At 45.7% G+C, this 15,484-nt stretch overlaps 1 protein-coding gene across 1 annotated transcript in view; it reads right to left on the reverse strand.

The window, feature by feature from the left end:
* The window catches only part of WDR66 (WD repeat domain 66), a 78,833-nt gene that overhangs the window by 53,776 nt on the left and 9,573 nt on the right, over nucleotides 1-15,484 (reverse strand). Inside the window, exons 6-11 of the mRNA XM_031948493.1 lie at nucleotides 11,871-12,011; nucleotides 8,002-8,111; nucleotides 4,693-4,804; nucleotides 4,397-4,477; nucleotides 3,131-3,208; nucleotides 1,329-1,379 (exon numbers count right to left, since the gene is read on the reverse strand). Of these exons, the coding sequence (XP_031804353.1) occupies nucleotides 1,329-1,379; nucleotides 3,131-3,208; nucleotides 4,397-4,477; nucleotides 4,693-4,804; nucleotides 8,002-8,111; nucleotides 11,871-12,011 (573 nt within the window). The remainder of the gene's footprint in view (nucleotides 1-1,328; nucleotides 1,380-3,130; nucleotides 3,209-4,396; nucleotides 4,478-4,692; nucleotides 4,805-8,001; nucleotides 8,112-11,870; nucleotides 12,012-15,484) is intronic.

Consider the following 15,484-nt stretch of genomic DNA (forward strand, 5'->3'; position numbering starts at 1 on the left):
GTGTTAAGTGTCTGAGAATGGATTTGAACTCAGGTTCTCCTGAATCCAGGGTTGATGCTCTCTCCACTGCACCCCCCTAGTTGCCCCATGTTGATATTTCTAAAGCACAAGAATGTCCCTTTTTTGCTCCACTTCACTGACTTCCTGTTGCTTCACGGATAACGACAAGCTTCTGTGTAGGCAGCTGGGTGGCACAGTGGGGAGAGTGCGAACCCGGAGTCAGGAAGGCTCGAGTTCAGGTGTGACTGAGCCAGTCACTTCACCCCATTTTCCTCATCTCTAAAATGGGGGTAATAACAGCACCTACCTAATAATGGTATCTAGGGACAATAATGGGTTGGTTTGACGGATGGGAATATTATCAGTATTTTATTGGAAAGAGCTGGGTGCAGTGACTGGCACATAGTAGGTGCTATGCAAACACTGCTGTAACTATTATTTGGCTTTGAAAGCTCTTCCCAATGTGGGTCCGGCCGACCTTTCCAGGTCTAGCACAAGCATTCGGCTTCTGGACACTCCCCACCCCCACGTCCCCCTTGTCGCCCTGGCTCTGCAGAGGCTGTGGGCCCCAAGCCAGAAATGTTCTCTCCCCATCTCTTGGAATCCTTGTCTCTATTCGGGGTTCAGTTCACCTCTTAGCTCCTAGATTCCTTTGTATTATTTATCTCTTCTCCCTTGTCCTCTCTGCCTTCAGCTGACCATCTCAATCCATTAGCCAATCTACCAGCATCTAAGAACTCCCTCCTGTGGGCCAGGTCTTGGGGATGAAAGGCCGAGATACTCCCTGCCCCCAAGGAGACTTGCAGTCTGTCTCCCTCCCAGGTCTCTGAGCTCTTTTTACTCTAAGTACATCATCATAGGTGTCAATCTTGTGGAACAATACTAAGTACCAGAGAATCATTATCTTAATTCCACTGAGTTAACACCTTGTTTTAGGATTAAATCAATCATAGGGAACTAGAGAGCTCCCATGCTAAACTAGATAACTACTGTCTTATCACTTCCTCTGAGTTGACACCTTGTTCCAAGTATACTTCCCAGAGTTCTGCCCTTCACGGGGGGGATGGCATTCTACTTCTCAAGGATGTTAGAGAAGAGAACTTGATCCTTAGTAAGTCAGGGCTGGATGCGATGATCTTTGAGGGCCCTTCCAACGGGAGCTCCTGGGACTCTGTGTCAAATCCTAGCACTCCCTCTTACTTGTGCCTCTTTGGCCTTAGTCGGTCATACAGAAAATGGGGAAGCTTAAACCCATAAGCACCTTTCTAATTAGCAATGAAACATTCTCTCTAAAAGCCGATGTTCGGAAATGCCATAAACATACTCACTTTTTCACTTAAAGCTGGCAGGCTAACTTCAATAGCTTCATTGTCATCATCCTGTTAAGTACAGGTGAATGTTAATATTTCTGTTCCAAAAAGAGGAATTTCATAACATCAGGACAGTCACAACAAAAACATATAAATGGCCTGACAAGGGTAAGAGGGTTTTATCTCACAGAGTTAAAAATGACCAGTTGTCTCTTGCACACTCCCCAGGATCAGAGTCCGAACAAAGACAGAAATTAAAAGGCATTTCATGTGTTATAAACTGAGTTAAAAACCAGGCCGTAACCTCCTACAGTAGCAGCCAGAATTCTGCTGCTCACTCCTTCTGGCCTCCTTTCCCATCCGACCTTTTCAGGATCTCTGGGTACCAGAAGAGACGGTAGGAGGGAACAGGAATGGGCAAGGGGGCACCTTCCATTTAGGGCGGGTAGAGCTTGGGGAACTGTCTAAGGGCCGGAGAGACCTGTCACTTTGGGCTGCTGCCTCCTCTTTCTCAGGGTGCTTCTGTACCATCATAATACAATCAGCACAAAGAGAAACACCAGACACCCTGGATTTCTGAGTGCCCCCAAGATTTGCGTGGCAGGCAGGCAGCCAGGAGTAAGGTTAAAGGCTCTTGGCAGTAGCACCATGAGTTCATCATCAGAATCACTCCTGGATGGACATAGTGTGAGCCAGCTATGCTCCTTTCTCTGGGGGTAGAAGTTCTGGAGATTTACTCAATTTACAGAATTTATTGCTAATTAGAGCATCCCCAGAATAGAACAGGATGCGGCAAGCTTCCTATCACAGGCCTGGAAGGGGATGCTGGCCAATCACTTGCTGGGGAGGGTGTAGGGAGATGGGTGCTCCCTGTAGGAGGATGTGGATTAGCAGCCCCTTTGGGAAGAGAATTCTGTGACTGACTAGCCTCCCCTCCCACCTTCTAGGAGAATAAGTCAGTTCTACCCTCCAGGATACTGATTTGAGTCAACTTTGTACTCGGGAATTTTTTTGAATATTGCTGACCACATAAGAAAACAGTGAACTGTATTTGAGAACCAACGCCTCAAGTTCCACCCACTTCTTTCAGGAGCATTTTATTTTAAGGAAATGTCTACTAAGGGGGAAAAGTTTCTAGCTGTGTGGAAGAAAACGGTTCTCAAATAAATCTTTTTTTATCATCTTAAGGAAGGATTCCTAGAATTTGGAATTTCAGATCCAGGGTTGAAAAATCAAGATATGCTTTGTAATAGGATAAGAATAGACAATGACATGATCCAGGCCAGTTCCAATGATCTTGTGATGGAGAATGCCATCTGCACCCAGAGAGAGGACTGTGGGAACTGAGTGTGGGTCACAACACAGCATTCTCACTCTTGATGTTGTTGTTCACTTGCATTATATTTTCTTTCTCATTTTTTTTCCTTTTTGATCTGATTTTTCTTGTGCAGCAAGATAACTGTCTAAATATGTACACATATATTGGATTTAACATATATTTTATCATGTTTAACATATACTGGACTACCTGCCATCTAGGGCAGGGGATGGGGGAAGGAGGGGAAAATTTGGAACACAAGGTTTTGTAAGGGTCAGTGTTGAAAAATTATGCATGTATATATTTTGAAAAAGAAAAGTTTTAATAAAAAATAATATTTAAAAAAACAGGATGAGGATAGCACAATTTTAAGAAAACATTCTGAAATATGATACCTCTTTAAATTTACAAATAATCTAACACAAGGACCTGACCAAAGTCATATACTAGAGAATGATCCTGTTTCTGCCCTGCCTCCAAAGCTACTTCCAGTTTCACTTACCCATTCAAAGTACAGTAGATGGGTTTTGCTGTTGCTCACCAATTCTCTGTGATTACCAGGATTAAAAATAATGTATTCCTGAAATGTTAGAAGAGAAAACAATGGGGTAAAAAAAATCCAGTTTTAGCATAAAGTTTGCATTTTCCAGTCTCCATGTTGAAAAGCAGAGCCGTAACATGCCTCAGGCCCCATTTCAGCAGCAGGGCACCATTCCCCTCTGAAGGGGATCGAGCTTGGCCCTCCTGTGTGTTCAGTGTATTATTAATTGTCTTTTCCCCTGTACACAACTGTAAATCCCATGAGGATAAAAACTTATCCAGATGATCTCTAGGTTCCCTCCAGATTTCCAATAAATATCTGCTGAATGAATTATATAATAAACTACAGAGGAGAATAGAGAAGTAGTACTAGGTAAATCATTTTCATTCCATTGCTTCAATGGACTTGGCACTTACTGGGCACTACCGGATAAGGGGGAGGCAAAGACAAAGCTCACACTGTCCCCGGCGGTCCCTCTGGCGGCCTGATGGAGAGGGCACTGAAAGGGGAGAGAGCCCCGGCAGCCCCTGCCGCCACCCTGGTGCAGCCTCTGCTTCCCGTGTCGGGACCATCACGGCAGATCCTGGGGGGCCTGTTTGCCTCGAGTCTCTCCCTGCTTCGGTACATCCTTGGCCACTGCAGAGACGTCACCCCCTCCCTCACCCGCTCCAGATCCTCCAGGGCTCCTCTCACCTCCGAGAGCAAAGACAAAACGCTCTGCTTGGCATTCAAAGCTCCTCCTGCCTTTCCAGCTTTCCCACACACTCTCTCTGATCCAGCGACACGAGCCTCCTGGCCTCCCTGCCTCCTTTAAGCCTCCACTAAAATCCCGTCTTCTACTTTCCCAACCTTCTCCATTCCAGGGCCTTCTCTCTGCTAACATCCCCTCTTTATCTCCTATATAGCTTGTTTGCACATTTTCCTTGTCTCTCCTATTAGATTGTAAGCTCCTTGAGGGCGGGGACTGACTTTTGCCTCTCTTGGATCCCCAGGGGTTAGGACAATTCCTGACATCCAGCAGGTGCTTAATACCTGCTAAATGACCGACCGATGCGCCCCAAAACGGGAATGCCATTTGGGTCTCTTGCTTCAGAAAATGGCTCAGTGGATGGAGACCTATATCTGATTCCCACTATGACAAAAAGTGGGAGCATCTCCTGTAACGGGACGGGCCCGATTCATCTTTCAGTTCCTCTTTCCTTCTCCAGCTTCTAACAGGGAACTCACCTGCACACCGATATCTGCCTGTAGGGTGACAGAACACGTGGGTGTCTCTGTGTCCACAGTCCACCTCCAGATGCAAAGTCTCTTTAAGGGAAGGTAACAAAGAGAGCGTAAGGAAGGCGGGCTGATGGGGGAGTGAGAGCAGCCGTGACACCGCGCAGTCCCCGGGCACAGCCACCAGCTGGTGCTCCACCCGGGGAGGAGACCAGGGGCACGTGGGACAGGCAGGCTTGGGGACACCCGTCTGCAGGAGCTGCGAGGAGACAGAGCTTTACTAGCAGACCCAGCGCAGCCGTTACCTGAAGTGGCGCGTCATCGATTGTCACTAAAAACTTGGCATCTTTGGTCATGGCCATGGCTTTGATGCCGTTTCCTTCTGGGCAGCTGTCGAATATCGTGTGCACGGGAATGCTGCAAAGCAACAGAGGGGCAAGTGGCTACTAAGACACGACTGTCGCCTTTCTGGACCAGGGCTGGCTACTTGCTCCCCCCTCCTCCCACACCATTCAGCTTCAGGAGAATCCATGAGGTCATTTTTTCACAAGGACAGGCTCCCGGTCTATCAATCGCTTTCTGGTTTGGCCTCTGATCAATGCGGACCCCACCGTTTGCCATTTCAGTGCCATCCTCCATGTCACCTGAGGTCCCTCCCCACCACCTGCCCCCATGCCGACCGCCAAGCCCAGGCCGTCCCCACCGAGTGCTTTCCCTGGTCTTTGGCTGCTTGATGGCCATTGCAGAAGTCTGGTTAACAGGGCTGACTGGGCCCATTTCCAATTTAGGCTAATCTCTACTGGGCCCTCACTACCCTGTAACAATCATTCATCCATCCCTTGACTCCTCCCTACCTAATGAATCCGGGCGGCAGTTCCCCTAAATCATCTTCAGAGCTGCCAGGCTCTAAGCCTCCCCCTGATTTCTCTAAATCTCAGCAAGTAAATTCAGCCTCTTCCTTCCTGTGCTGGCAGAGGGCACCACCTAAACCTCCCTGCAGCCCCAGCAGTCTCTGCTGGTGTCCCCCACCTTTCTGAGCCCCCCCCCCCGTCACCTGGGTCCCTCATCTGTGCTCTGTCACCAGATCGCTCCCCGTTCCCCACTCCGTGCTCGCCTTTTCCCCGACCCTGCGATTCCCTCCCTCCCTCTGCCCCTTCTCCCAGGCCCCTCTGCAGACCCTTCCTCGCTACCCCAGCCTTCGATCACTGTGACCGAGGCTCTTAAGGACGCTGCTTCTCTCCCTGGATCCAAGGTCCATTTCTCAACCAGCCCCTGAGCTCCTTGAGGACGGCACCTCTTTGTGTCCTCAAGGACGGCACCTCTTTGTGTCCTCAAGGCAGAGCTCCACAAAGAGCGCTGACCAATGATGGTGGTCTATTCCCTTGTGTTTGTTTAGTCACAGGAGCCAACAAGGGAATCCCCCTGACCAGCTGGGCTGGGACCCTCCTGCAGAGCCAAGTCTGTCCTCCCTGACCTCCCCTGGTGGGTCCCAGGCTTGGGCCTCTTGCTGAAGGCTCCTGGGGGTGTCCCTGTCACTAAAGGCTGCATCAAAGGTGACGGACAAGCCAGTAAGCAAAGAGAACAAGGGCCATTCTTGTGCTCCTCCCTTTGGAATATGGGGCTTGGGACTCTCCTCTGCAGGCTCTCTGGGCAGGGGGCTCTGAAGTAGGGGGTGGCCAGGCCTATCCCCTTCTGTAGGTCAGGATTGGGAACTCATGCAGTGCAACGGAAGGGACGAGCTGCGGTTCGGAGGGAAGCCCCCTGCTCAGTGATGAAGAGGGAACCGTTTTTAATAAGGAGTTTCAGAGACCCTTGTCTAACATCCAACATACAGACACTTCTCAGTCTCCTGGCTTCCCAGCCCCAGGCCAGGGGGAAGGGGAGCTCGGCTACAGTGGTAGGGCACAGGATTTTCTGTGGGTGCATTTCTCCTGGGCTTGTCTATCTCCCTCAGGAGTTCCGGGGTACTGAGGGGCAGCAGGAGGGGCCCTTCTCAGAAGAGAAGGAGGAGCCCCCACCCCCAGAGAAGGTCTGGCTAGCCAGAAGAGATGGACCCCAAAACCGCTGCTTGGACGGTAGAGATCAGAGGCAAAGGGGAAACGTGGTTAGGAGCCCCACAAACCTTCAGGGTCTTTGCTTCCCCAGACAGGGTAAAGCTGTGACTTGTATAAGTTACTACTGTGCTGTAAAAAGTGATGAAGGGCACGGTTTTGGAAATAACTGGGATGATCCCTAATAACTGATACAGAGTAAAGTGAGCAGAACCAGGAAAACTACGTACACAGAAATGACAATATTGTAACAATAACTGTGAAAGAGCTCTGATCAACACAATGAACCACCACAATTCCAAAGGACTCGGGATGAAAAATGCTATCCCACTCCCAGACAGAGGGCCGACAGACTCAAAATGCATGCAGACTGAAGCCGGCTTTTTTCTCTTTTTTTGGTTTATTTTTATTTTTATTTATTTTTTTTGGAAAGTGGCTAATATAGAACTATGTCTTGTCATATGTATAATGTGTATTGTAATTTTTTTGTACTTCTCAAGGGGACAAGGGGCAGAGAAAGGAAAAACTGAATCTGGAGCTGAAAATAAAATAATTTTTTTAAAAGCTAGCATTAAAATTGTTTTGTGGTCAATGCATCGGGCTCCAAAGACTGAACCCAACCCCTTGCTCTTAAGAGTTTAGCAAAGAGCCCGGGTCCTTGAGCCAGACTCACACTTGGAACCTTTCCAGCCTGGTCAGACCTGCCTGAACTTGTGTTTTGCCTGGCAAGGCTTTAGTAAATGAAGGGTCACCTTCCCACTATGATGAGGCGGGTTAGGGGTAGGGTATAGACTGATGTTCCTTTCATTTACCCAGGGGAAAAACATGTAGGAATTTTTCTGATTTTGTTTCTTTTTTTTTCACAGCTTCAAGAAGATGAGTTGAGAAATATACTGTCTATGGGAAAAGGAATTCAAGGAACTTATTGCTTATTATTAAAGCCCTTTTTGTGAAATAATTCAAGTGACTATGCAAACACATGTATAAAAATAGTTTTACTTTGAATAACAGCTCCGAGAATTTAGTACAAGAGGGGAAAATGAAGCTAAAATGAAATAAGAATATCTCATAGTGAAAATATCTGTGAATCAAAACCATTCTACAAATTTGATTTTAAAAGCAGGAGGCAAAATAGAAGAAAATTAGTTATGTGGAGAAAGACATTTTTAAAGAGAGAAAAATTTAGTTTTAGGGCTTGACAATACAAACCCAATTATCAAGTTTTTCTTCTTTGTTTTCCCCAAAAGTATCCTGATAACTTAATTCTTCTGTTGGCCTCCTTCAATAGCATTCAGGTAACAGGATTATTTTTAAACCAAAAAAATTTTTTTTTATCATGTTCTAATGATTGATTTAAAGGACTGGTTTATCTGGGGATTTTTTAAAAAATCTCTTATAAATTGAAAAACTGAGCAAAGGTTACTTCTCTGGACCTCACAGGGTGACAGCCATGATCCCTTCACAATATAAAAACAGAAGGTGCAGAAATATGGCTTGTTTACTATTGTGCACACCAGTAACGACAACGGGAAAGAAGATAAAAATATTAAATTCCAAGCCTACCCCGAGAAGCCATCCCATACAATCACCAAGCAGTGGGGGCCTTTGTCAGCTGTTGCAATCCACCTTCTGTTTTCACTCACACACATACAAGTGATCACGTTACTGTGGCCCTACAGAGATAGAGAAAAACACAAAGGCTAGACCAGCCCCATAGGAGGACAGCATAGGGAACTGCATGTGGGGCAAAATCGGAGGGGGGGTCCAGGGTCAGACTGGGCTCAAAGCATCTTCCTTATTTTCTTACATTGATTTTACATTTCTGTGGGTACCTGTTGTCTCTCCCAATAGGATGAAAGCTCCTTAAGTATGGGAACTCCCTCATTTTTGTCTCTGAATCCCCAATACCTAGTACAGTGCCTGGTATTTAGGAAGAGCTTAATACTTATTGACTGACTCAGCGATGGACATTACCAATGAGTTGGGCCTAGATTTAAACAGGAGGAGAGTAGGCTAGCTTGACTTAGGGAAGCTGAAAAGTTTTTTAACTGACTCTAAGCTTCTCCCTGAGACATAGCCTTATCGTTTTAATTTTTTAGTAATGACAGTAATAATAATGAATAACGATAATTAGTAATTGAATAGAAAATGAAAATTAAAACAATTTTGAGGTTCCATCAGATTGGTCAACAAGAAAGAAAAGGAAAAGGGCAAATGATGGAAGGGATTTAGAAAAATAGGATACTAATGCATTATTGGTGGCATTGTAAAGTAGTTCAATTTGGAACTAGGCCAAAGTGTTATTAAATTGTGTGTACCCTTTGACACAGAAAATAGATCTGTATCCCAAAGAGAGCAGATTAAAAAAAGGGAAAAGGTCCTCTTTGTTTTTTGGTTTTTTGGTTTTTTTACTTTTTTTTTATTTGTTTTTTTATTTAATAGCCTTTTATTTACAGGTTATATGTATGGGTAACTTTACAGCATTAACAATTGCCAAACCTCTTGTTCCAATTTTTCACCTCTTACCCCCTCCCCCCTCCCCCAGATGGCAGGATGACCAGTAGATGTTAAATACATTAAAATATAAATTAGATACACAATAAGTATACATGACCAAAACATTATTTTGCTGTATAAAAAGAATCAGACTCTGAAATATTGTACAATTAGCTTGTGAAGGAAATCAAAAATGCAGGTGTGCATAAATATAGGGATTGGGAATTCAATGTAATGGTTTTTAATCATCTCCCAGAGTTCTTTTTCTGGGCATAGCTAGTTCAGTTCATTACTGCTCCATTAGAAATGATTTGGTTGATCTCGTTGCTGAGGATGGCGTGGTCCATCAGAACTGGTCATCATATAGTATTGTTGTTGAAGTATATAATGATCTCCTGGTCCTGCTCATTTCACTCAGCATCAGTTCGTGTAAGTCTCTCCAGGCCTTTCTGAAATCATCCTGTTGGTCATTTCTTACAGAACAGTAATATTCCATAATTTTCATATACCACAATTTATTCAGCCATTCTCCAACTGATGGACATCCATTCAGCTTCCCGTTTCTAGCCACTACAAAGAGGGCTGCCACAAACATTCGTGCACATACAGGTCCCTTTCCCTTCTTTATGATCTCTTTGGGAAAAGGTCCTCTTTGTATCAGAATATTTTCTTTTCTGGTGGCAAAAAACAAACAAACTAGAAATTATGGGTGCCCAACAATTGGGGAATGGCTGAACAAACTGTGGGTACATGATTGTGATGGAATTCTACTGTGCTATAAGATGGCCTCTGAAAAACCCAGGAAGACTTACATAAACTCATGCAAAGTGAAATGAGCAGCACCAGAAGAACATTGTAGACAGTAACACCGAGGATCCACTGTGAAAGACTTAGCCACTCTGATCAAAACAATGATCCAAGACAATTCCAAAGGACCCACGATGAACCCTCCACCTCCAGAAAGAAAACTGGGGGAGTCTGAGTGCAAGTTGAAACATAATTTTTTTCCTTCTCCTTTTTTTTTTGTCTGTGTCTTTCTTTTGCAACATAGCTAATATGGAAATAGGTTTTGCATGATTTCACATATATAATTGCGATCCACTTATATGCTTTCTCAAGGAGGGGGAGGGTTGGAGAAAATTTGAAATTCAAAATTTTGATAATTTAATGTTTAAAAAATTTTACATGTAATGAGAATTATTTAATGAAAAAACATACTGGAACAATGATAATTAGTAGTAACTAATGTTTATATAGCTCACAAAATTTCTAAAGCACAATCACCTTAAGAAGGTAATGTATTGTCTCCATTTTACAGATTGGGAAAATTGAGGGAATGAAAGGTTAAGTGACTGATGGAAGTGGGCGGGGGGGGGGGGGGGGGGGGGGGGGGGGGGGGGGGAGGGAGGGATGTCACAAAATTAATGAGTATCTGTAGAGGAATTGGAATCCAACTAATGGCCTTATCTTCCATACCTTTCCATACCACTATCCTCTAATTACTTCATCAAATCCAGGGTGATGACTAGGCAGCACTCTGCAACATTAAGTCATCTATAAATGTCTCCCGATTATTGGTGGTAACAGCAGCATTATCCTGTAACCTACAGATCCGCTTTCAACCTGGACCTAAAATGCTGCTTCCAGGTTTCACAAGCCGGCCCCCCCCCCCAAAGCCAGAGCTACTTCTCTCCCTGCTACTTCCACCCCTCCCGGTACCTGACCTTGGGCTGGCTCATTCCCCCTCCAGGCCTTTGCTCCCCCTCTCTCCTCCCATTAAAGAAATCCTGGTCTCCCCCTCCCCCCAGCCCCGTCAAATCCTGCCCAGACTCCAGTCTGGTCTCCTTCCAGGCCCTTTCCCCACAACTCAGTCCACCTGGACTTTCCCTCAAGTTCTCCCTTTGGTAGTTTACAATCAACAGCATAAAGTTTCTACACATAATCTGGGGGTAGTCTAAGGTGGATCAGGGGCCCCATTGATTGTGTGCCCCCCCCACTCCAATGAGTCAATTAAAGACTGAAGGGTTGGTAAGAGATGGAGAGATGGGAAGCAGGAGGGGGGAGCTCCTGCTGATCCCAGGGAAAGGGCGGGCGGCCATGTCTAGAGCAAAGGCAAGAACGGTATCTGGCCATCCACTGGCACCAAGCACCACCAGGAACCCCCCCTCCGCTACGTCGGCCTTGTCTCGTCAGCTCGAGAGCAGAGCCAGCTCAGACATTCGGGGCAGTCTCGCCCCGTGCCAGTGGGAAGAGGGGAGCTCTCCTGGGGTTCCCGAGCGGAGGGACCACACAGGGAGACGGCTCCCACTCCTGCTGCTGCTGGACTGCTCTGACCCCGTTCTTTCCATCCGAGAACCCTTGGCTGCCATCGCCAGGGTGCCCGCCTTCCCCCTGGCATAGGGACTCCCCCTGGGTGTCAGCGGGGCATCTCTACAGCCTGGCACCCCCGTATCCAGAGCATCGGGTCCTGGCCCCAGGCTCTCTTTCCTCTGGAGGCCAGCCTGCTCCGCGGGAGAAGCCTCGTGCTTCTGCTGCCGGGAAGGGAAGGGAGGAGTCTCCGCTGCCCCTCTCGGCCCCTCTTCCCTTGCCGGCTCCTGATCTCCCAGCCCCTCCCAGGTCAGTGAGGGGGCCGAGACGAGGGCCCAGGCAGCAACCTCTGGGCCAGGCAAGGCCTTGTCTCCTGATTCTCACGGGAGGCCTGACGTGGCCGCTCCAAGCACCCGGGATCCCAGCGGGCACCGGACGCACGCCACACACCCCTTTGCCAGTCCTACTGCCTCGGGGCAGCAGTCGGGAAGGCTGGTCTGAGGTCGAGTCCGGCACTGGGCACTCGCCCGCCGGCCGGGCCACGTCCGCCCGACTGCCCCGTTGCCCTCTCAGGCCGAGGGCGGCTGGCGAGGCTGGGATTCCCTCCCCTTCTGGGGAACAGGCCTCACCTGGAGATGGTGCTGGCAGTTCTTAAAGGCGTCGTAGAGCACGGCCGTGTGGGAGCAGGCGTAGAGCACAACCCGGTCGTTCCCGTCGCGCATGTTGTAGATGGGGAGGGAGCTGTTCCATCCGTAGCACCAGGCCAGACTCTGCAAGGGAAAAGCAGGCCCGGGACCTCAGCGCCCCACGAGGTCCCGGCTTCCGAGGGCCTGTCTCATCTCCCAGCACCTTCTCCGGGTGAGTGACAGCCAGGGGAGGGAGAGGGAGAGAGAGAGGGCTCCCCGAAATATGAAAGACTCATCCGAACTAATACAGAGCAGAGAAAGCAGAACCATGAGACCAGTATATTCAAACAAATACAAATGGGGGATAAAAAAAAAAAAAACCAACAAAAGTTCAGAATCCAGATTAGAGACAATGAACAGCTTTGGTTCCTGAGATGGGAGACCCAAGCCCATGTCCCATTCTTGGCAAAAAGTAGGGGTCTACACACCCAAGTAGAATATCACATATTCTGTCAGATGGAATTATTTAAAAGGTCTGACTTCTTTTGCTTTTTACTGGCGAGGGAAGAATTAAGAAATGACAGTGGTATAAAAAATGATTCGAAATGTTGAAAAAAGAAATAATGGATTTGACATTTTGGAGTTTATCTAATCATTGTTTTGATTGTCATAAAGAGTAGGGCTGGTCACTAGGGGAGGGAGCTGCATCTCTGGAGGCCCCTTGTCAGCACATATGCTTTGGGAGATGAAATGGGAGCCCTATTCAATCCTCTCAAGACTAATGACTTTTTGTAATCAATAAACACAGTAGGAGCTTCTGTTTCCTTCATCTTTGCATTGTGTGCCCATGACAATAAGGTGCGCTGCAGAAAATCACCTATAAAAGTCATCTCTTTCTCCTGTATATTTCTACTGGAGAACAAATGGAACAAATGCAAGGGCTTGTTTCCAAGATTTTGGAGAGAAAGTAGAACATTTACTTTTAGGTATCCGGACTGTTTCCACTCAATAAAATGTAACTTTCCTGATGGCAATGACAGTGTCATTCTGGTCTTTCTGTCTCCAGAGCTGAACACAAATGCTCACTTTCTGGCTGTTTAATCAACGAATCCATAAACATTAAGTGCCTGTTAAGAGCCAAGCATCCTGCTGAAAATGGGGATACAAAAAAAGGCAAAAGACAGGCCCTGCCCTCATAAAGCTTATGTTTGAATGCAGGAGAGGACACGCAAACAAATAAATACAAAGCAAGCTATAGACAGGATAAAGAAGAAATGTTAACAGATGGAAGGCGCTGGAATTAAGAGGGGTTGGGGCAGGCTTGCTGTGGAAGATGGGATTTTAGGTGGGACTTGAAGGAAGCCAGGGAGCTTAGTAATAAGAGGGAGGGAGAACATTTCAAGGATAGGGAAGAGCCAGAGAAAAAGCTGAGAGATGGAGACACTTGCTTGTTGGAACAGCAGGAGATCCAGGTCACTAAACTGAAAAGCATATATCAGAGAGTAAGGTCTAAGAGCTGGAAAGGTAGGAGAGGGGCAGACTACGAAGGGATCTGATCAGCACATTCTGGCTTTGATCTGGAGGCACTAGGAAGCCAGTAGGTATTGCCCTCTGCAGTAATAGGAAAGATGGGGAGAGGACTCAGGAAAAGACAGTTTTGGTTTTGGACATTTAAGATGTCTCCTGTGTATCCAGTTTAAGATGAAAGGCAGTTGAAGATGTGAGACTGGAGATTAGCAGAGAAACTGGGGCAGGAAAGGTAGATTTGAGAGGCACCAGCAAAGAAATGGTCATTTAATCCGTGGAAGCTGCGAGATCACCAAGTGAAATCAGGTAGAGGGAAAATAAAAAAGGGTGCAGGACTTAGAACCCTGCTCTATAAGGAATGATGAATATGAAGATTTTAAAGAAACATAGAAAGACACATAAAATGATACAGCTTAAATGGTGCAGAAGTCACAGGACAATATATAACATCACTGAACTCTGTAAACGAGCACACCTTTTTAAACAGTAGCACAACTCAGATAAAAATTGTAATTTTCTATTTGTTAAAAGAAATAATACATATATGCTTTATAAGTTGGTGCTGAAGCTATATACTATTTTTCTTTTTTTATTAAGCTTTTTAATCTTCAAAACATATGTATGGATATTTTGACAACATTGACCCTTGCATAGTCTTGTGCTTCAGATTTTCCCCTCCTTCCCCCCACCCCCTCCCCTAGATGGCAAGTGATCCAATATATGTTATACATGTTAAAAATATATGTTAAATCTAATATGTATAAACATCTTTATACAATTCTCTTGCTACACAAGAGAAATCAGATCCAAAAAAGAGTAAATGAGTAGAAAACAAAAGGCAAGCAAACAATAACAAAAAGAGTGAGAATGTTAAGTTGTGATCCACATTAAGTTCCCACAGTCCTCTCTCTAGGTGCAGATGGCTCTCTTCATCACAAGATCATTGGAACTGGCCTCAGTCATCTCACTGTTGAAAAGAGCCACATCCATCAGAATTGATCTTCGTATAATATTGAACTTATTCAGTCATTCCTCCAATTGATGGGCATCCATTCAGTTTTCCAGTTCCTTGCCACGACAAAATGGGATTCCACAAACATTCTTGTACATACAGGTCCCTTTCCCTTTTTTAAGATCCCTTTGGGATATAAGCCCAGTAGTAACACTGCTAGATCAAAGGGTCTGCACAGACTGATAACTTTTTGAGCATAGTTCCAAATTGCTCTCCAGAATGGTTGGATCCGTTCACAGTTCCAGCAACAATGTACACTAATACACTATTTTTAATATGAGATTCTGTTTTTCGAGATTTTAAAGAAATGTAGAAAGACTAGAAACACCTTTTCTTTTTCCAGATTTTTAAGAGGAATTATTGTTCTCTTGTTTTACTTGTTGTTCTTCCCCCACATATCACACATTGGTTAGGATTCAACTGGAAACAAAATGTGTTAAAACAAACTGAAAAAGAGAAATTTAATTAATTTTTTAAAAAGCAAGACATGCTTAATAAAAAACCAAAACCAGTTGCTGCCCATGACGGAGCCACACTGGACATCTGGGTGGTACAGCTAATGAGCTCCAGAGCTGCCATCAGGAAGCATTTTCCTGAGTTCAAATCTGGCCTCAGACACTAACTAGCTGGGTGACCCAGGACCTATTTCCTCATCGGGGAAATGTCTTGAGAAGGAAATGGCCAACCTCTCTAATATCTTTGCCCAGAGAACATGACTGAACACCACCATGCTCATTTATTTCCTTGCTAAATTTCCTTGCTTACCTTGAGGTAAGGCATTTTCCTCTGACCTCCCACCACAAAGATAAACGGCATCAGATAATTTAGCACTTAAACACAGACTGTCTGGTATTGTTTTTCCAACTTTTTCATGTTAGACTTGTTCCCTTCACTAGAATAGAATATATTCTAAATAGAATAGAATGTCCCCCTCTGAGGGGAGGGAGGAGGATCATGAGTTCTAACCATTCTAGGTCTCACAGTGGCCAGCACTGGATTAGATACGGAAATCAGTGCTCCTCAAAATACTTGTTTAGAGAGCCATTTACCATCTGCAGTATGCAATCCTCTCACTGAA

Source organism: Sarcophilus harrisii, chromosome 1, assembly GCF_902635505.1.
Source record: "Sarcophilus harrisii chromosome 1, mSarHar1.11, whole genome shotgun sequence".
NCBI lineage: Eukaryota > Metazoa > Chordata > Mammalia > Dasyuromorphia > Dasyuridae > Sarcophilus > Sarcophilus harrisii.